At 36.2% G+C, this 21,942-nt stretch overlaps 1 protein-coding gene across 3 annotated transcripts in view; it reads right to left on the bottom strand.

The window, feature by feature from the left end:
• Positions 1-2,282: 2,282 nt before the first annotated feature.
• Positions 2,283-21,942, bottom strand: part of LOC113434258 (arf-GAP with SH3 domain, ANK repeat and PH domain-containing protein 1-like) — a 44,102-nt gene continuing 24,442 nt past the window's right edge. For 2 of the 3 annotated variants that reach the window (XM_087929224.1, XM_026697324.2), the window contains exons 17-28: positions 21,476-21,665; positions 21,041-21,126; positions 19,729-19,844; positions 16,101-16,168; positions 14,138-14,245; positions 13,432-13,666; positions 13,035-13,193; positions 12,758-12,821; positions 8,523-8,563; positions 5,373-5,500; positions 4,736-4,858; positions 2,283-4,161 (exon numbers count right to left, since the gene is read on the bottom strand). In XM_087929224.1, coding sequence (XP_087785350.1) covers positions 4,087-4,161; positions 4,736-4,858; positions 5,373-5,500; positions 8,523-8,563; positions 12,758-12,821; positions 13,035-13,193; positions 13,432-13,666; positions 14,138-14,245; positions 16,101-16,168; positions 19,729-19,844; positions 21,041-21,126; positions 21,476-21,665 — 1,393 coding nt within the window. In that variant the 3' untranslated portion in view covers positions 2,283-4,086. The remainder of the gene's footprint in view (positions 4,162-4,735; positions 4,859-5,372; positions 5,501-8,522; positions 8,564-12,757; positions 12,822-13,034; positions 13,194-13,431; positions 13,667-14,137; positions 14,246-16,100; positions 16,169-19,728; positions 19,845-21,040; positions 21,127-21,475; positions 21,666-21,942) is intronic. The other variant, XM_087929225.1, reaches the window with a different exon arrangement.

Genomic DNA, 21,942 nt, shown 5'->3' with positions numbered 1-21,942 from the left:
CAAGTCATGCAGTGTTTGAGGCCAACTAGACAGAACCTAATAAGAAGTCAGGATTAATAGTGTGGAACTTGCATTGGTAGCCAGTTCATTTCCAGTTGCAAGTAAAGACATGTGTGATCACTTACAAAGTCCTACATGAGTTGGGACCTGTTTTTTTCCAAATCTGTTTCCTATAAATAGAAATTGATTATCCAAGTCATCCATGTAAGAGAGTGTGAGATTTAATGATAGAATCCTTGAAAACAGGCACTCTCACTGATTGAAAGCCCTCCCAGCAGATATTAAAACGAGCTCTTTATTTTTAATATTCAGCCAGATTTAGAAATACAGCTTTTATAGAATAGAATAGAATAGAATAGAATAGAATAGATAGGATAGAATAGAATAGAATAGAAATGTTGGAGCATTTACAACTTCTGGAGGCAAGTTGTTCCACTGATTAATTGATCTAACTCTCAGGAAATTTCTTCTTAGCTCTAAGTTGCTTTTCTCCTTGATTAGTTTTCATCCATTATTTCTTATCCTACCCTCAGGTGCTTCTGAGAATAGCTTGACTCCCTCTTCTTTGTGGCAGTCCCTGAGATAATGGAACACAGCTATCATGTCACCCCTAGTCCTTCTTTTCATCAAATTAGACATACCCAATTCCAGCAACCGTTCTTTATATGTTTTAACCTCCAGTCCCCTAATCATCTTTGTTGTTCTTCTCTGCACTCTTTCTAGAGTCTCAATATCTTTTTTACGTCGTGGTGACAAAAAGTGGATGCAGTATTCCAAGTGTGGCCTTACCAAGGCATTATAAAGTAGTATTAACACTTCACGTGATCTTGATTCTATCCCTGTTTATGCAGCCTAGAACTGTGATGGCTTTTTTGGCAGCTGCAGCACACTGCTGCACACTCATCAGCAAACTATTTTTACTTCTACATGTACATATACCTCTTTATATGCTGCCTTTTGTTCATTAAAATTCCCACTTCTCTCTTTTTCAGGAACTAAAAAGCTCCATTCAATCATAATTTTCTTGTTCTTCCTCTTAACCCATTCACTCTTGCTTTGTTGTTGTTGTTTTATTTGTTTTGAAATTGGCTCTTAATTCATTTTCTCTATACAGCCAAAGTATATCAGTGTATTCCTTTCATACTGCTTACTCCCATTCACATTCAATCTGCATTCATTAAGCACCCATTAATTCTTGATCTTTTTTTTAAAAAAAACAACCCATATACTCTTTTTAAGTACTAAATATACAAGTTCATCAACCTGGTCTAATTTTGCTCTAATTTGCACACCCAATCTTTTTTATACATAGGCTAAATTTCAGATTATGTTTATTTATTTTGAAAGTCAAAAAATTTAATGAAAAGCTCTTAATGAATATTATTACTGCATCATGAATGCCTATGTTGTGATTCAGTCACTTTTGAGCTACCACAATACTTTTGCTGTGTTCCTGAATACAGTAATCCAAAGGCTTCTAAACAAACTGCTCCAAATGCCATCACTCCAAAAGCACTGCGCTGTTATTTCATCACCCATGCCTTCCTTAAATGTGTTAAGAATGTAATATTTTTTTTAATGTTTATTGATACATGATTCCAGGTCACTATACTCTACACTGTTTTCTGTAAAGATTATGTGGCTCATATAGCATTCCATTGAATACATGTAAAATTTATAGCGTTCAGAAGTTACATCTCCCAATACCTCCTAAAGATTGAATTTGAGCAAATCTGAAGGACTAGAAATTCCCTTAACTTTCGATAACAAGGACAATAGATCTGGACTGCCAAATCTACATAATCTTTAGAAAGCTAAAAAATTTTGTTTCTCTTTGCTGCCATGTAGTGGCCATCTACATGTTTGCAGTCCTGATTTGGTAGCTGTTTGCCATATGAATACAAATTAATAATTTTCAAACAATTTTAGCAATATTGAGTTCTGGATTTACGTATGCTTTCTTTCTTAAGGTATATATATTATTTCAGTATTTGCAAAAAACACAAAGATTTCACTCATTTAAAAAAAAATCCTGATGTGAACTTTTTGCTGAAAGAAAAAAAGTCTGAACTGATAATTTATGGATTTATGTATTAGAAACGGCTACAGAGGGGGAAAAGTAACGTGCCAATTACTTGATAGAAAGAAGGACAGAAGTCAAAGTTCTGTTTTTTTAATTCTTTTTTCTTTTCTTTTTTCTTATTCCTTTTCTTTTCTTTTTTATACTTTTATTGTAATGTAAAATTTTAACTAAAAAGTTAAAAGGGATTAGCATTCTGGTTTTTAAATTTTAGTTTTATTTATTAAATTTCAGTAACATTAAAATTACATAGCAGTTTGTGTTCATGTTGCTATTTAGAATAAGCATTTCTGTTTGCATTTCATCCAGAATCACATGTACTGCGTACTACTCTATTTATATACATGAAGGTAGAAAAATCTAGGTTCCACGAACAGTCATGTTAAGGTTTTTTTCTCTTTTTCTCTTTCAACATATGGCCACTTTCTACTTTTGCTTTTGAGAACATTTCTTTTTTATATTGGAAACAACACAGCAAAGATATTCACGAATAAACCAAGGCCAAAGCAGAGTGGCCTTCAAAAAACAATTGTATGGGGGAGCAGGATGAATAAATATAGGATTCTTCTATTCTGTTAACAACAATTTATAATTTAGTAAATTACTATTAATATAAATGAAGACAGAGATAATTTTTGAGAATGAAGCCCCCCCCCAAATTAAATAGATGAAATAAATAATATATAGTCCTACTATTTTGGTATCAACATTTTCTAATCCTCTTATCAGTAAAGTTAGCATGGATAAGAGATATGATTATGAGCTATATTCAATTCAGAAACAAGGATCCAAATTGCTCTTAAAGGTGGAAATATCACATTCTTAATAAACAGAAGTACTGTAATATAAACCACAATTAAGACATTTGGGGTATTGTATTTATTTTAGTAACCTAACAGCAAATAGAAGAATTCTGCATTAATAGCATCATTTGCATTATTAGAAACATATATGGAGATTTAAAAGGACTGTCCTTTTTAACGTAGGGAAAATGAAATTTCAATATACCATATTTATTCTAAGACTTTATTATGAATAGTAGGAGAAGAATGCATCTAACTGGAAAATTAAAAGACTCTGAATTAGTTTCCATAATAAACAATGTTTTCAAGAAAGGACTGGATGGGTTTGCAGAAACTGAAATATATTTTGTGATTGTTGTTTTTTGATATTTCATATGCAAGTAAATTTCCCACATTCTTCTTCATCCCTCAGTAGGAATCCTTATGGAATACATAAATTGCACATTAGATGTACAGAAAAATCAGAAACGTGATTGTTTTAATTCAAAAACTAATATACTGGAATTTTGCAATTCCTAAGACATTGTCCCAATGGTGCTTTTTCAAAAGGCAACAGGACTTTGTTTTTCCTTGAAGACATTTCACTTCTCATCTCTTGCATGACTGAAAATCTCCAAAGACATTCTAAAGCATTATTTCTGAGAACGTTTTCCCTCATGGAAGAGAAGCATAAAGAAACACTATACATTTGCATTTTTTTTCTTATGTGTTTCTCACATTTAGAAATAAGCAATAGGCACAGGCATTTTCTTATGACATGTTTGATTCATTTCTTCTCTTTATCTCTTATTATTGTGAATTATATTATTATGTACACTGATAAATTTTGGAACAGTGAATTTTTTTTTCTTAAATCATTCTGTAGCCTAACAGCTGGATGACAGTAGCGTTTGAAAGGTACCCACATACCACTTGCATTCATGAACAAACAGCGACAGCAAGAAATTGCACCATTAACACATGTATGTTTGATGAGTTCATCAAATAACTCTTGCAGTTCTGATACCATTTAAAAAATAATTCAGTGGACTTCTTGCCAATGACTTGAGGAGAAATATTAGTCCTCTGTATGACATTTCAGTACCAATGATTTGTATTTCAACTCCAGTAAGTGTTTCTTTACAACTATTGATTGTGTTTTGAGAGGGCAGGAAGCCCTGTTACAGTAGAGTGAATTGTACTTTGAGTGAATTAGACGTATTCTTATTCAGGTAGTATATTAACAAACGGCACTGGGAAGACACCTTTTCTGTGGGGGTAGCCTTCAATCCTGCCATGCTGAAAAAATAAAACAAAAGGAAAGACTTTTAAAAGAGAGGATGAACAGTGCACAATAATTAGAAGCTCTTTAAAAAGATGTACATGCTTATCAGCATGTCTGATCGCATCATTTTCCATATATTGGAATAGGGATACATTAGATGGGATGAGTCTGTACCCAACTGTTAAGAACACCTTTAATGCTTATCTTTTGTAGCAGACCAAGAATCCTGAATACTGCCAGGCAACTAAATCTATTTACCATTTTCATTTTTCCACAATGGTCCCAATATAGCATTAGTCTAAGGCATAACTGAAAATTAATACAAAGCTTGGAAGATTTTTTTGAAAAGTTAGATGCCATCTAAAAATAGATGCTAAATACTCAGAATATTCCAGTGCCTGCTGCTGCCTGATATACACCTGCCATGCTATCCATTGCCAACAACAGACCCAATGACTTACGGTAGTAGGAAAACTTTTATAGGCTCCTTCACAGAATCTTTGCCACAAACCTGAAGTCTTAGGGATTGTGTTCTGTGCTCAGAAAGGAATTTCCAGTAATAAGCATACAGAATTAAATGACACTTACCCACCAGTTGGAATCCTCTTGTCCTTCTACTATAATGATTTCTCCAGCCACAAAAGTGAGTTCATCTTCATGATCAGCCTGACAATCATAAAGGGCTCTGACACGACGTAGAAAGGATGTATTCTGCCATAAGCAAACAGTATTAAGCTTAAGGAGTATGGATTTACTGTATGTCACACAGAATTGCAATAGCTAATCATACAAATATAAAGCAAATAAAAAGAAGAAATGTTCAGAACAGTAGGTACCTCTGGAGTTTTAAAGATCATTTATGTATTTGTGCATGTGTCCCATGCATCCATATAGCCAAGCTGACTGGATTTTTCATTAGTACCAGTTTATGAAATGAAATCTTCTAGTGTAGAAGATCTAAACATGTAAAATGAGACCATCACACAATGGATTTCTTAATTGCTAAATATTTCAGTGCAGATAATTATACACTGTGGCATTTCTATTTTTTAATTGAAATATTGAACAACCAACAGTTAATTGCTCCCAAATCATATCTGAATATGGGCTCATATATATTTAGACATATCTAGGAGATTTTATTTCAAAAGAAGAAAATTACCTTCGCCCATAAATGGGTATTATATGCAAAAATAAACTCAGGATATTAAGTTTAAGAACCTACCATGTGCCCCCTTTTTGGCAGTGGTGGAGGAATGTCATCTGATGATTCAGAAGACTGAGAAGAATTCCAGTGATTCTCTCTTGAGTTTTGGTTTGGCTCAGAAGGAACCTTCATTCCTTCCGAGGCAGCTGCAATGTAAAAAGAAATTATCATTTTCATATCATTTTTGGATGATCTGAGTGATTATGCAGAATGCATGTTGGTGTGTTAATGCTGTGTAATTTGATTCAATACTATTTGTATCATATATGCTTCCCATACAATATAGGACACCTAATGGATCACTTTTGTAAGAGTGGATTCAAGAATAACTGTGCAGCCATTTGCCAAGATTGCTTTTTATAGAGCATGGGTTCAACTTCATAGCCAAAATGGCTTCTCTCGAATCTATAGAGCTATAGTAGTATGCTATAAAAGCTGTCACTTCCACCACAGAGTAGGCAACCTTTATCATCTCCTAGACCAGTATTTCGCAATCTCGGCAATTTTATGTGGCAATTTTATATTATTTTATTGCCTACTCCCAGCTGAAGTCCACATATCTTAAAGTTGCTAAGATTGAGAAATATAGCTGTACACCATAATCTCAGTGTTCTTATGGCTGATGGGCTTCAAGAGATATAATAGCAATTGTTACTTCTGGTTTGCAGGGCTTCAGCGGCAGGCAGGAATCCGCGATCGTGCGCAGTTTCTGCCTGGGCTCGCCGCTGGAGCGCCCCGAGCCAGCTGGCTTCGGGGCTAAGCCACCCCGTAGAGGTGGTGAAGAGGGGGAAGATCCCAGCAGGGTCGGGGAAAGCCGCATCTTTCCTCCTCAGCTGGCTAAACTCCCTTTCCCGAAGGCGGTAAGAGCGGTGGTCAGAAATGGCTGCCTCAAAGAAGCACTCATCCGGAAAAGAAAGTGCAGGAGGAAGTTAAGAAGTGAAAGTTTTGGCTGACCGGGATAAGAAGCAACAACTAAGATATCCTGGAATTTAAATTTTTTAAAAGATACATTGCTCCCAAAGAAGACTCGGAAGCAGCGAATGAAAGTGAAAAGGGAAAGGTTTTTTTTTTCACTCTCCTTCCTTATGTTGACCGCAAAGAGAGATGAATGAGAAATCAGAAAAATCCGCTGTGGCACCAATAGGTAATTAAACAGGAAATATAATTAAATGCCAAGGGGACAACAAAGATTTCTGAACACTAAATTATTTTTTTTTGCTATAAGTGGGAAGGGAGAGGAAAAGAATAAGAGCAGGATTTGGAAGGAGGAGTCTGCCTGGAATTCAAAAGAATCTAAAGTTAAATCTTAATAAGACTTCTAAAAGATACATTTTAACTGGAAATTTGCAACTAAATAGTAACTCCTGGAAGAGAAAGTGAAAAAAGAAGAAAATGTTAAAAGAAACAGCTTGTGTGTATTTGGATTGCTTGGTGACTTTGGGACTTTTGGAAATTATATTTGAATAACTAAAAACAATTGGATGGTTGTTTAAAAAAATTCTACAATGGCATCACTTGTGGATGAACTGAAAATGGAATTTAAAAAATATAAAGAAGAGGAACAAGAAGGGAAGGGCTCTTTTGGCTCCATTTTTCAATTCTTAGAAATGGCGATCTGTACCTATGAGAAACTACAAGAAAAGACTGCGCAACAAGAAGATTGGGATAAAGAAGAAGCCATCTTTAATGAACAAATAACTTTATCTGGGGAAGAAAGGGGAAAGGGGCGAAAGAGAATGGAGAATTTAAGACCTAAAAAAACAGCCAAAAAAGGGAAAAATAATGTGTGAAAAGTGGATATAATGTTAGAAAGCAACAGAAAAGGGGAATACAGAAGAGGGAAATGGAGGTGGAGAGACAAGGGGGTAAAGGGGGGAGAGAGAAGAAGCAAGGGAGGAAGGAAGGGAAGAGAAGTTACAAAGGTTTGGAGCAAGATGTAAAGAAACAGGATTTATTCAGAGATAATGGGTGAAAATTTAACTGAAAAAGTGATTCTGCAAAGGTACATAAGATTGTATTGTTATATTTGTATTAGAAATAATGTTAGAAAATTGGAAACAACATATGATTTAAAAGTGGGATAAAATAGTCAGTGTAATTCAGTGAAACTTTTGTGAACAAAATAAATCCGAATGGAAGTTATATATTATATTAAGTGTTATAATTTTAGGGGAAAGATATAAAGGCGTCATACTCCAATCAGAGATTACAGGAGAAATTTTGTTTAATAAGAAAAGATAATAGACAGCTGAAACAGGACAGTCAAAGAATATAAGTATAATGATCTGAATTGAGATGAAATAAATAAAATAAAATTAAGAAAGTTAAAAGAGGGGAGAAGCTACATAGAAAATGTAGAATGGTAATAAGATATGGAATGGTATATAAAAATGAGCATGAACTTGAATTTGTGTCTGTAGGAAGAGATGTAACCCGGGATCAAGCTGCTTTCAAAAAAGATGTTTTATGTTTTTATGTTTTGTTTGTTTATGTTTGTTTTTAAAAATCAATAAAAATTTTTTTAAAAAAAGAGATATAATAGCAATTGTTTTGCTTTTATTGTTTCCAGAATTGCTAGTTTTAAAAGTGGGAATGACATCACACAATAAATCAAAAGTGTTTATTATGACTGAACAGAAGTCAGATTTGAAGTGCAAAATGTGTTTTAGAAGGAATATGTAGTATCTGTCAAAATATTTTAAAGCAGTTATATGGCAGGAACCATTTTATCCCAGCAAAAAAAAGTTCTTTGATGTATTCCACTTCAATTTCCAAATCAAAGATTTTGATCAAAATTAGCTATCAAATAAATGGTTTATAAATTATAACATTATTATTATTTTAGGATAAACTATGAAATAGATGACTTTCTGTGTTTAAATAATTTGATAAATATTTCTGAATTTGGATTGGAAAACTTTTCTCTATTAATTTCTACATGCTATCAATGCAAAGTTTATAGCACTCATATAATTGCACTTTCTGTAGCACTACTTTTCATAATGATAAAACTTGAAAAAGTATTTTTTTTCACATCTTCCTCCCCCGGACAACTATTGCAGGCAGTTATGTAGGTTGACTTTTTTCACAACTGAAATGCCTCCCTGGAGAAAGAGATATCAATTCTCAGTTACAAATAAATAGTATATTTTAAAGAAATTATCTTACCTTGCTGCCAGGAATCTTCAGAGAGTTCAGATGGCTGAGAACTGAGGGAAATAATGCAGGTGGAGAGGAAGAGGGAGAGGAAAATTATACGCATACATACATACATACATACATACAATGTACGTACTCTATGTACTCTAATATATATGTCCAAATGTCCAAACGCCATCTTATTTGGTCTAGAGGGCATCAATGATAATGATGACATCACAACTGTCCGAAACATCATCAGCATCAACCATCTCCCCTGATGAAATACTTGACATTTCCCGCATTGGCCGAGAGCTCAAAAACAGTGACGGCTCTGTGACCCCACGCTTCTGCAGGGTCATTTGCAAAAATGAATCAAGCAAACGCAAATTCATTTACACTATAAATTCACTCGCCAAAACCAACACCAACCATAAGAACCTCCGTTGTTGCCCTGACCTAACCATACAGCAACGTGCCCACTCCCGTGTACTCCGCACTGAACTCAAAAAACGTCTCGACAATGGAGAGAAGGACCTGTACATTGACTACCATGCTGACTGTATCAAAAGTAAGTCACACATCCAGCAACTCAGCTTTAACCTTCAACCACAACCCTACCTCAACCAATCCACCATCACCCAAGACTAGGCACGCACGCCCCTAACTACCTCAATTCCAACTACTGCTGGCCTTAAATGCAAGCTACTCAATGCAAGAAGCCTTGTAAATAAAATACCTGAATTTTTCCTCCTACTAAATATGGCTAAATTTGACATTATATTTGTCTATGAAACATGGCTCAATGCATCTCTCCCCGACTCCATTACCACAGTAAGAGACTATCATGTTTACCGATCAGATCGTGAAATTCGTAGAGGAGGTGGTATTGCTATCTTCTACAAAAAGTCCTTACATCTAAAAATATCCAAGTTACCCAGGAGCTTGCTCTTCCTGAGACCATTATCTGTGAACTATCCTTAAATATCACAATTCGATTCTTACTATGTTACAGAGCACCTGATTATGACATTGAACATGTAAACAAGCTAAATACACTACTAACATGGGCAGCATCCTGCCCATACCCTTTTATCTTTCTTGGTGATTTCAATCTGCCTCATATTGACTGGACCCTAAATGAATGTACAACTGAAACCATACATGCAACCTTTTACAATGCTGTTACAAATCTGGGACTGGAACAACTAGTATCCAACAACACTAGACTAAACAACTGCCTCGATCTCATCTTCTGCAATAGTTTGAATTTAATTTACGGAATACAAACTAAAGAACCCTTTTCCAGCAGTGACCACAATATGATTGACTTTTGTCTCAACATACGTTCACGCAAAAACCACCACAATGATGTGATCCCCAATTATAATTTCAAAAAAGGCAACTATGATCTTATAAACAACGATCTCTCATCCCTTGATTGGCAATCTCTATTCACTGGATGCAATACTGTTGAAGACCATTACAACATATTTTTTACTTGAAGTCAAAAGAGTCATCAAACTATATGTACCAACAACTACTCCCAAAACAAAACAAAAAAACAGATTGCCCATAACAATAAGGAAACTTCAATCCAAAAAGAGATCACTCTGGCGGAAAAACAAATCTGGTGACGTTGCCAATTTCAAAAGCCGATACAAAAATTTATGCCACCAAATAAAGACCGAATGCACCAATTATCACATTAAACAAGAGGAAAACCTTCTAAGCACCAATTCCACCAATGCTTTTTACAATTTTGTAAACAACAAACTAAAAGATTCAAGGTCCATCCCACCCCTGATAGGACTTAATGGTAAAGACTGCAACGACGACACCATTAAAGCCAACATCTTTAACACATTTTTTGGCTCAGTATTTGTAAACAGCAATGGATCATGCCCAGCATTTCCTAGCCGAACCACAGATAACTACAGTGATCTAATACATATCAATTTTACAGAAGACAATGTTGAAAAGCACTACGCAATCTAAAACCATCCCTATCTATTGGACCGGATGGAATATGTGCCTATTTCTTAAAAAGTTATCCACTGCCATAGCCAAACCTCTAAGCATAATCTTTGAAAAATCTTTCAGGACCAGTTCCTTGCCTAACCTATGGTCACAAGCCACAGTCATCCCCATCTTCAAAAAGGGAGACCCTTGCCTAGTTGAAAATTACAGACCAATCTCCTTATGCTGCGTCACCTGTAAAGTCATGGAATCAATTATTAACCAATCCATCATCCTCCACTTAGAGACAAACAACCTACTCTCCAATAAACAATTTGGTTTCAGAAAAAAACTATCCTGTAATCTGCAACTCTTACACTGCAAAAACATATGGACTACACAACTTGATCAGGGCAAAACAATAGATGCAATCTACATAGACTTCTGTAAAGCCTTTGATTCAATGGTACATGACAAACTACTACTAAAAATAAAATCCTATGGTATCTCTGGACAACTGCATAACTGGATAGAAGCATTCCTGTCAAACAGACAACAAATGGTCAAAATTGGGAGTGTCCTATCAAATTCTGTACCTGTCAATAGTGGTGTCCCCCAAGGCAGTGTTCTAGGACCAACTCTCTTCATACTCTACATAAATGACCTCTGTGATCATATTAAGAGCAACTGCGTTCTTTTCGCTGATGATGTAAAGCTGTTCAATACCACAGACAATACTGCTACCCTTCAAAAAGATCTTGACTGTGTATCAGAATGGTCAAACAAATGGCAACTTCAAATCTCAACAAATAAATGCTCTGTCTTACATATTGGCAAAAAAATCCGAAAATAAAATACAAGCTGAATAGTCAAGATCTTGTTGATGATCCAAGCTCTGTAAAGGACCTTGGAATACTCACCTCTAATGATCTAAGTGCTAGTGCCCACTGCAACTACATAGCCAAAAAGGCATTAAGAGTTGTTAACCTAATCTTACGTAGCTTTTTCTCTGGTAATATCACACTACTAACTAGAGCATACAAAACATTTGCTAGACCAATACTCGAATACAGCTCATCAGTCTGGAACCCACATTACGTATCTGATATTAGCACAATTGAGAAAGTCCAGAAATATTTCACAAGAAGAGTTCTCCACTCCTCTACTCGTTGTAGAATACCGTATGCCACCAGACTTGAAATTCTAGAACTAGAAAACCTTGAATTACGCCGTCTTCGGTCTGATTTAAGCATGGTATATAAAATCATACATTGCAATGTCCTACCTGTCAATGAATACTTCAGCTTCAACCATAACAACACAAGAGCACACAACAGATACAAACTCAAGGTTAACCGCACCAAGCTTGATTGCAGGAAATACGACTTCAGCAACAGAGTGGTCAATGTCTGGAATACTCTACCCGACTCTGTAGTTTCTTCCCCAAACCCCAAAAACTTTAACCTTAGACTGTCTACTATTGACCTCACCCCTTTCCTAAGAGGTCTGTAGGGGGCGTGCATAAGTGCACCAACGTGCCTACCGTCCCTGTCCTATTGTTTCTTTTATTTTTCTTTCATTTTTCTTATATGTACTCATTTCATGTATTCATAATTATGTATACACTTTTACTTATTATCTCGTAAACAATTGACAAATAAAAATAAAAAATAAAAAAAATATATATGTATATAGAGATGAATAATCCTCTCCTTGTTACTGAACATGTCTAAATGATAGCCTCTGTGCAGATATTCTAGAGCAAAGTAGCTTAAATTTGCATTTACAAAATACCCTTAAGAGATTTCCACAGTCCCAGCTATTCCCAACTGCTGGCTGATAAAGAAAAGAAGAATAGTGATAATGATTTTTTTTGGTCACAGTAGCTTTTATATTCCCATTACCAACTACCTCACATGCAATCTCACCTCACATGCAATCTCACCTTACATGCAATCAATGTGAGAACCTCTTAGACTCTACTCAAAACCAGGATGTACCCTCAGAGTAAACCCAGCTTCAGAGGGGTAGAATTTTTATTCAGTTCTGCATATTGTTGTTGTGTCCAACCCATCACAACCCCACGGACAATGTTCCTCCAGGCCTTCCTGTCCTCTACCATCCTCCGGAGTCCATTTAAGCTCACACCTACTGCTTCAGTGACCCCATCCATCCAGCTTCAGTGACCCCACCTTATTCTCTGTCATCCCCTTCTTTTGCCCTCAATCTTTCCCAGCATTAGGCTCTTCTCCAGTGATATTCTGCATATTCCAGTGATATTCTGCATATTATGTGTACACAATTACCTCAAACTCCTAGGAGAAGCTCCTTCTGGAGAGCAGCGCCTTGGAAGTGAGAAAGATCTAGAATCTAACAAAAAAACAGAATGAAAGCTATTTTTCCTCTGTTACGAAGCGAACTTTGTCTAATGATTTAGAAACATAGTAAAACCGGTGTCAAAAGCATAATGGATCAGTTATCTGAATCAATATAAAGTCACTTCATATATCTCTTTATTTTAGGCTTTCCCTGTTCCACAACAGTAAATTTTCCAGTTGCAAGTGGTTCAGTGGGCTCTCTTACCATCAGAAGGACTATGATTCTGTGGCGTTGAAGGGAGAGGCTCTGAAGAGGTCCGTTTATGCCTAATGGTCAAAGGTGGAGGCATAGCTCTTTTAGTTGTTGTATCTACAGGATAGACAGAGTTGCTAGTTGGGGGTAATGGCGGAGGGAAGCTGGGGGCTGAGAAAGACATTCAATTACAGAAATATTAGTAAACTGTAAGAAGCAAATAAGGAGAATAGATTAATCATATCCTCAGACTCATTTACTGTATTTATATTAAAGCACAAGTGCATTGTTTTACACAGATTGCATTAAATATTAAAATAGATTAGTACTTTTACTAAAATTAACATTTAAAAAATTTGATATAATTCCAAGACTAATATACAAAGGAGTACCAAAAACACTGTCTTACCTCTGGGTGCATTGCGTGGTGGCAGTGGAGGGCCTGAAGAGGTGTAAGTAGAAGGAGATGCTGTTTCAGCAGATCTAGAGGCATGTGGTGTAGCATATAAGTCATGGAATTTGTCCTGGGATGCTGGACCGGTTCCTCTGAAAAAGTCGGCTGGATTCTTCCATGACTGAGAGGCTGGCCCAGGAAGATTGTAGCAGCTTTGTGGGCGATGAAAGCGATCTTTTTTCACACAGGGCTGAAATATACAAGTAGACTACATTACTGGAAAAGTGAAGTTAAAGATAGTATTCTTTATATTCATATATTTGTATCATCATATTTGAGACCATTATATTAGCAAAAACATCCTCTTTTAAAAAATGGCCTTAAATATATAGTAACAGGTAGTCTATCTAGAGCACGATGTTTGGATGAAAATCTGTGAGTGGCCACTTAGCCACCAAATGAAATATGCTCAAGGCCCTGATATTCAACGACATGAACATAATGCAAGACTCTGTCCTGGGAATATCAAAATAGTCTAACAAATTAGGCAGGATCTAATTGATTTTATAATTCAGTGACTGTGATAAATATCTATGTAGTTTTCACAGAATTGGTACCAGAAAATATATCCAATAAAAAGTCAATTAACCTGTTAATACCATACCAATTAAATAATAAATAGTTATACATTTCAGCCTGACCAGAAGTGATGAGATCTTACCTTTTCATCCAATTCATCATCACTTTCAAACATCTCCTCTTGGCCTGGTTGCCAGTCATATTCAACATGGGCACGCATATTGAACTGATTATTTTCAGCCTGCAATAGCTGGAAGATACAGAACACTCCATCTCTGCTCATGATCATTTTGTATGGGGAAAGTTCCTAGCATTTCTAACCCCATTGGACTAACATCTGTTTTCTTTGGTGTTTGGGACTTTCAATGGAAATTAGGAAGTAGCAGGGGGGAAAAGGGAAGAAATATTTAGATATATATAATCATGCTACTATGCAATACTGTGCTATGAACTCAGAGTAGTCTTACATAGAACAATTGTTCTGCTTTTTCAGTTTTAACTCAATTCTGTGGAAGAGAAGCCATTTAGAAATTTCAAAGAAGAATTTCACAGAAATTCTCAAGGTGATTTTTACTTTGCATTTGTTAGATATTATAAGTTAATATCCTTTCAATCATCTATCAGTGATGCAGTCTTCCCTCCTCCCTCCCTCCCTTCCTCTTCCATTCAGTCCCAAAGGTAGACATCATAAGGGAACTCCTTCCACTGAGCTTTTTCAGATGATATGGGCAGATAGAAAACTACAGCTGTATTCCTAGTTATTCAAAGCCTTTTCTATCACTTCCAGCTCCATTGCTTAGGCCAGTATTTCTCAGCCTCAGCAACTTTAAGATGTGTGGGTGTTAACTCCCACAATTCTCCAGTGCCTGGGGAATTCGGAGAGTTGAAATATACACATTTTAAGCTGGTGAGGTTGAGAAACTCTGGCTTAGGCCATATCACCTTGTGGCACTCTAGAGACGTGCTTTGCCCTTTTTGCAACAGCATCCCCTGATATTTGATTGGCTCTGATTCTGCCTGTCTTTTAAAATACATTGTAGATTTGGCTTTTTCCCCAGACATTGAGTTAGGACATGTTTAAAAATGATTTTCAAATACTCAAAACTAAACTGAACAAAAACTGAAAAATCTCATAGGAAAAATCTTCAGCACAGGACTCTTGACTCTTGACGAATGTATCTTTTCTTTTATGTACACTGAGAGCATTTGCACCAAGACAAATTCCTTGTGTGTCCAATCACACTTGGCCAATAAAGTATTCTATTCTATTCTATTCTATTCTATTCTATTCTATTCTATTCTATTCTATTCTATTCTATTCTATGATGAATTCAGGGATGAGGACTGAATATTTTGAGATTTCAACTACATTATTTCTAATTTATGAAAACCTACCTATTATAGCTGATTTTTTAAAAATGGTGGTGGGAGAGCTGCATCTGATATTGGACTTGTATCTAAACCATGGCATTTCAGTCCTTTCCTTAATTTTATGAATAAAATTCATATGACATGTAAGAACACATTTCATGGTTTGCCTGTGATTAAGAAATCTTAGTAGAAATTCCTTCATGCCTGAAGTTACCAGATGCCTAGCAAGAGAAGGATATGTCCTCTTTTTGTCTTTATGTTCTTTGTCCTTTATATATTTTTGTGTGTGTCTCTATGTGAGCACACGTCTAACTTTTCACTAATTCAGAAGAAAACAGAAACACATTCTCTAGATGTTTCTTTGCAAGTGAGCAGAATCTGTTACTCTATCCTCTTTATACAATGATCATGCACATAAATCATATAAAAACAGAAATACTTTAATATATTGAATCAATATATTTCAGCTTTTATTTTGACGCAACATGGTTCTGCTCTTATAATTTTCAGTTAAGTGCTATGCTAAATAAAACTGAACACCTACTAGAGAAGATATTATGATAAAAGCTGCAGGAAAAAAAGGCACATGTACAGCAGAGCTATAATAGTTTTAACATACTTTATATTTTGAAAACATACTGCCTATTGCTATATCTGGAGCACATTATCCAGACAGCTCTTGTCAAGGCCTTAGGACAATGTTAGACATTTGTGTTGAATCTGCTGTGGCTTACCAGATCTTTACATGTAGTATGATTCAGTAGGCTAGCAATATCAAGGGCTGTCTCTCCAGCTTCATTAGCTGTGGGAAAATATCAGATGTCACCAAATGAATAACAATTAAAGTAATTGTTCATAGATTTGACCCCACTTATATAAATCATATTGTCAAACACATTTTGAAGATGGTGTTTAAATCCAGACAAAAAGGACTTACTGGTCAGAAAGGTCCTCAGAACGACATTTAAAAGATTGTGGCTGAGTGCATTTGTATTTCTAGTTTGTAACTTCTTTCCTAACAAAGGATTGTTTTCACACTGTTTGTTTAGCATAGCTGAAATATTACTTTTTTTTACCATCATCTATACGCAAAGCAAGAACAGCAGTGCAAGACTGTAGGTAGGTCAAAAAAGTCCATATGGAAGCCACAATCATGCAATCAAAGCCCTGCCCATTTTTCCATGTATTATGCTCACAAAAAAAGGGCAGGGCTTCAATCACATGGATACGGCCCCCATATTAACTTTTTGACTCCCTCTCTGGAGGGATTCCTGAAAGAGAGAGAGAGCTGAAAAAGACAAGGAAGCAACATATAAAACACTGATGCAGTGCTCTGACAATTGCCTCACCTGGAACCTTTGTGAAGAGCATTTTCTACTACTAGAAAATGCTACTCTGGATTAAGCAGGTAAAGTGGAAGAAATCAGGAAGTATGAGCAAAGTTCCCCTAAAAGGAAAATACATGGTGTAGGAAAATTCATGTTTGAGCATCCCTCATCCTGGGGACTAAGCAGTGGTGGGATTCAATTTTTTTTACTACCGGTTCTGTGGGCGCGGCTTGGTGGGTCTGGTATGGTTTGGTTGGCATGGCAGGGGAAGGATACTGTAAAATCTCCATTCCGTCCCCATTCCTGGGGGAACATTACTGCAAAATCCCATCCCCTCTCCACCCCACTGACCTCCTTTCCAGTTCTGTTCTCCTGTGCAGGGCAACAAAAGAAGACCCAGCCGATCAGCTGGGACTCAGGAGGCAGAGAATAGATGGGGGTGGGGGCAGTCAGAGGTGGTATTTGCTGGTTCTCCGAATTACTCAAAATTTCCACGACCGGTTCTCCGGAACTGGTCAGAACCTGCTGAATACCACCTCTGGGGCTAAGCCATACTGAAACACTACACTACTGTATGGTTTTGATGATTTAGGTGAAATGGAGAACAGTATAAAAAAATGTCAGTATTAGGCATTATGTTAATTCAGAGCATTGTGATGGAAATAAATTTGACTTTCTTTTGCTTTTAATTAACCTTTGTTACGTTAGAATAAGACCTCTGGTGCCTAAATGTTGTTGGAAATAAACCAATTGGACTGCAGTATATAAAGTTGCTCTATTTTAAACACAATTTTTTAAAATATTAATTCTTAAGTGATTCTCCAAGTTACATACAGAAACAATTAACATAAGAGCTAATGCTATGTAAATTTAAATGTTGTGTACAATAAAATATAAAATATGCAATGGAAACTGCTCTATTGTTTTCACAACTACAGGTTTTATACGAGAGAAGGATCTGCGTCATTTGAGAATAAATTCTCTCAAAAATGACTGGTTGGGATTGATACTATGGTGTTAAAAATTTTCTAATATTTTTCTTAAGTAGAAGAACAATCAAAATGTAACTATTATATCTACAGTTACATGACTCCTTACCAGTTCATGGGAGCCATAATTAGAAGATCAGTTAGACTCTATCCTATGAACATATTGCTAAACTATGGTTAATCAATCTTAGACATGAAACCTTCTAATTTCTTTTTACAGTTGCATCAAAGAAGGAAAGGGGATGTGAATTGCTCATGACTGTAGAGAAGATAGATTAGTTTTATCACGATAAATTGCAAAATGTAGTGAAACTGCAAGCTTCTGATAAATGAATGTATTAAGAGCAAAATATTAAAGTGCTATTCTCCAGCAGTAAAGTATGCCAAGCCAGCATAAAATTTGCTGCTCTGAATGCCAGTTTCTATTCTGCCACAGAAGGAGGCTGCAACTGGTCCTGTCACTACTGATTTAATGTGGCCTGTTAAGGCAATGATTGGTGAATTTCCCTGCCTTTGTTTTCTATCTCACTGGAGAGAGAAAAAAACCACCAGTTACTCAGCCTGCAAAGACTGTAGTTGTCAGGGCTGGAAACAAAAGAGCCCGAAGTCAGATAGAACCATTATCAAACTCCCATGCAGATGTCTTCTACATCTGAAGTCATAATATGAAGGGCACATTGTCCATAACCAAGTAAAGGCAGGATAAAAAGATGCAGGACTTCAACCCCTATATCTGATGTGTATTACCTACTACATATAAATATCTAATAGCTGATTTTCTTTGTTAATATGACTATTTTCTTATCAATTATAAAAGCAATTTTCCTATTCAAGCTTTGTCCTTGGCTCTTGTGCTTATGCTCCTGAGTGCTGCCTTGCCCTGGCACCTATTGGCTTAGACGAGTGTAGGCAGATGCCTGGAACAGCATGTTTAGCCACCAATCAAATTACTAACTGTTGGGTTTGACAGATATGAATATTCACCTAAAACAACATGTCTAGTCACTGCAGAATGTTGTTCTCTCCCGTGGTTCTATGGAATGTAGTAATTATGTTTCTATGGAATTTAGTAATTATTTTTAATTAAGAGCACTTGCCTATAAAGTTGCCAAGAGTTGGACATGACTGAATGGGTAAAATTAACAATTCTTAAATGTCTTGCCATTAAATACTGTCCTGAAAAGAACTAAGCCAATGCAGTAACATTAATGAGGATTCAGGTATGCAGTTTTAAAATAAAACTTACTGAGATACACATTTTAAATTATGTTTTCTAAAACTGAACGTTTATCCATTATTACTAGGTAAACTAAAAATAAAAAAAACTACAGAAGAGATAGAGAAAGGAAAAAGGAAAAAGAAAAGAAAGGTCATGTGATCAGCTTTTGCGACCTTCTGACAAGCATAGTCAATGGGGAACCCAGATTCACTTAACAACCATGTTACTAACTTAACAAATGCAATGTGTTAGGGTCTTGGGATTTAAGAGCCAACCAGCAGTGAAGCTGACCGGATGTGGCTGATGCAATAAGAATGAATCAGCATAGCATGGGTATTTCCCTTTAAACTGGAGTTGGGTTCTACCCCTTTAAGAGGTGTTGATATAAAGGCAGCCATTAGAGGGCATGTTCTCTATCCTTGTGTCTGGTATTCATTGCAGAGTTCTCAGTGTAGAGTTAAGAAGAAATTTGATTACTTGTAAGGTATTTGCCTACCACATATATTTCTGTATGTAACTGTTGTAGATAAACCACTGTTAAATGTTTAAGTCTCTGTGTGCTGGGTTTTGCTCCTGGGTTATCTCATAATAGCAGTCACACTGCAAACGCTGTAATACAATGGTTCACTTTACAACTGTGGGAAGAAAGGTTGTAAAATGGGGCAAACTCACTTAACAAATGTTTCATCTAGCAACATAAATTTTGAATTCAAATTGTGGTTGTAGGACTACCTGTATTCACTATACATATTGTAGCGCTATGGTGAAATAGACTGACATTTTGCCTTCTCATTCAGAACCCTAATTTTATTTCATGACCACTTACTGATTGTGATGTTGGCTTTTGCTCGCAGAAGGAGTTTTATGCATTCAGGTTTATTATGAAGGCTACAATAATGAAGGGGAGTATTTCCCTTGGATGTCTGTTTCAGCAGGCTCCCACTAGAAGAGAAATATTATTTGTCAAACAAAAATCCTCCACTTATGGAACCATGATTGATTGATTGATCAAATTTATTTGGAATCCATCTCATTTATTTGGGATCTATCTCTGAGTGGCTTATGACAAGATAAAACATACATTTAACAATTATAAATATAAAAAATGGATTAAAGTTACAAAAATTAAAACAAACTAAAAAACAAGAGGTAAGGGTGCCTTCTCTATTAGTGCACCAACCACCTCCAGCCAATAGCTTCTCCTTCAGGATTCATGCCAACTGGCAAGACCAGGTTTTAAGACTTCCTGAAAGCTAAAAGAGAGGAGCAGATCTTACCTCCTGTGGCAAGATATTCTAAAGGGCATGGGCTGTGGCAGAAAAGATTCTTCTTCTGGATCCCACTAGCCAAAATTCCTTGATTGATGAGATCTGCCCCTTCTGCTAGCACAAATGGAGTGGGCCTTTCCCATTGGGGAAAGATGGTTCTACAGTTATCTTAAGACCCACGCAATAAAGAGTTTTAAAGGTAGTAACCACCTTGAATTGCACCCAGAAGCATACTGGCAGTCAGTGCAATTTGCATAAGTGGTGTTACCTATGCCACCATAGGGACCTCCAAAACTGTCTGTACTGCTCCATTTTGAACCAATTGTAGTTTCTGAATACTTGAATACTCTTCAAGCATAGCCCATGTAGAGCGTGTCACAATAACAGGAGATGACTGAATGCAGGACCTCACAGTCCAGAAAAGAGCACAATTGATGTACCTCACAATGTTGTGTGAAGACTGTCCTAGCCATGACTGCTACTTGCTTTTTGAGCAGGAGTTGTGAGTCTAGGAAAAAACCCAAGTTCTGCATCGAGTCTATTTGTAGTAGTTTTATCCTATCCAGAACTAAAGATGATAAACATCTGGATCCTAAAGCTCCATATACCCACAGCCATTCCATCTTACCAGGGTTCAGTTGAAGCATCCCCCATCCAGGCCCCCACAGTCTCAAGGCACCCCAAAAGGGCAGCCACAGTGTCATTTGGGTCACCAGAGGTGGAGATATAAAGCTGTGTATCATTAGCAGGTTGATGGTATCTCACCCCATGGTGTCTATTAGTACTCTCACTTTATTTGGCATGCATGTGAAAAAACACGAGCACATTTGCTACTTTGCTAAATCTGTTAGGCCTATCAAATCAACTCACCTGTTCTGCACCAGAAAATCTACAATATGCAAAGAGGTTCGGTCACTAAGTAGGACTGCCAGATGAAGAAGTGTCTCTCTAGGTTCCTTTGAAACAAGAAAGAAAAACAAGCTGTTTATTTAGAAAAATAGATTTTTTTCTAGTTTTTTTTCACTGACATTCAGTGGGTTTTGACTCAGAAGAAGGAAAGGGAAATTAATGAGTTTTTTTTTAATTGAGCAAGCCACTGCTCTGAAGAAAAAGACCAGAACATTAATGCTGAGTCACTTTAGGCCAATTATCTTTTCTACCACATAGTTCAAAAACCAAAGTTTTCTTATAAGCTTCAATAAAAAGATTGTATAAAAATGTACATGTTCCATGTTTTGATATTAATGTATCATCTCTGCTAAAATGTCCATATATCCCTCAACTTTTAACAGGAGGAAGTCTCACCTGGCTAAATTCCAAAACAGGTTCGCTTAAATTCATTTTTTCTGCATATCCTTGAAGCAAAATAAATATATCCTTCTCTTTGACAGCAGTCTCCAAATTCTTGAGCTTGGCAACCGGACTCCTCATGATCCTTGGAATAACATACTTCCTATCAACATACTTCGAAATTATGAAATGTTTCCGATGAGTCCTATAATGTACAAACAGGAAGTCAGAAACTACAGATTTAAATGGTGCACAATAATGATCTGCTAGATTCCCAAACCATAAAATCATTTTAAAAAACCTTCTTGTACTCTCAAACCAAACACTTCTCCATATATCAAAGTTCAATTCTTCTTTTGCATTCTCAGACTATTTGGACAATTTTAAAAATAGTTTATTGTTGGAGAAAATTAACACAATGCTATTGTTGTTTTTTGCTTTTCACGGCAATCCAGCAGAAATCAAGGAGCTACCACAGAGAA

This window comes from Pseudonaja textilis, chromosome 3 (assembly GCF_049901715.1).
Source record: "Pseudonaja textilis isolate UNSWEBS1 chromosome 3, rPseTex1.2, whole genome shotgun sequence".
Classification (NCBI taxonomy): Eukaryota; Metazoa; Chordata; class Lepidosauria; order Squamata; family Elapidae; genus Pseudonaja; species Pseudonaja textilis.
The sequence above is the reverse complement of the archived record's forward strand: the minus strand, read 5'-3'. Positions and strand labels throughout refer to the sequence as shown.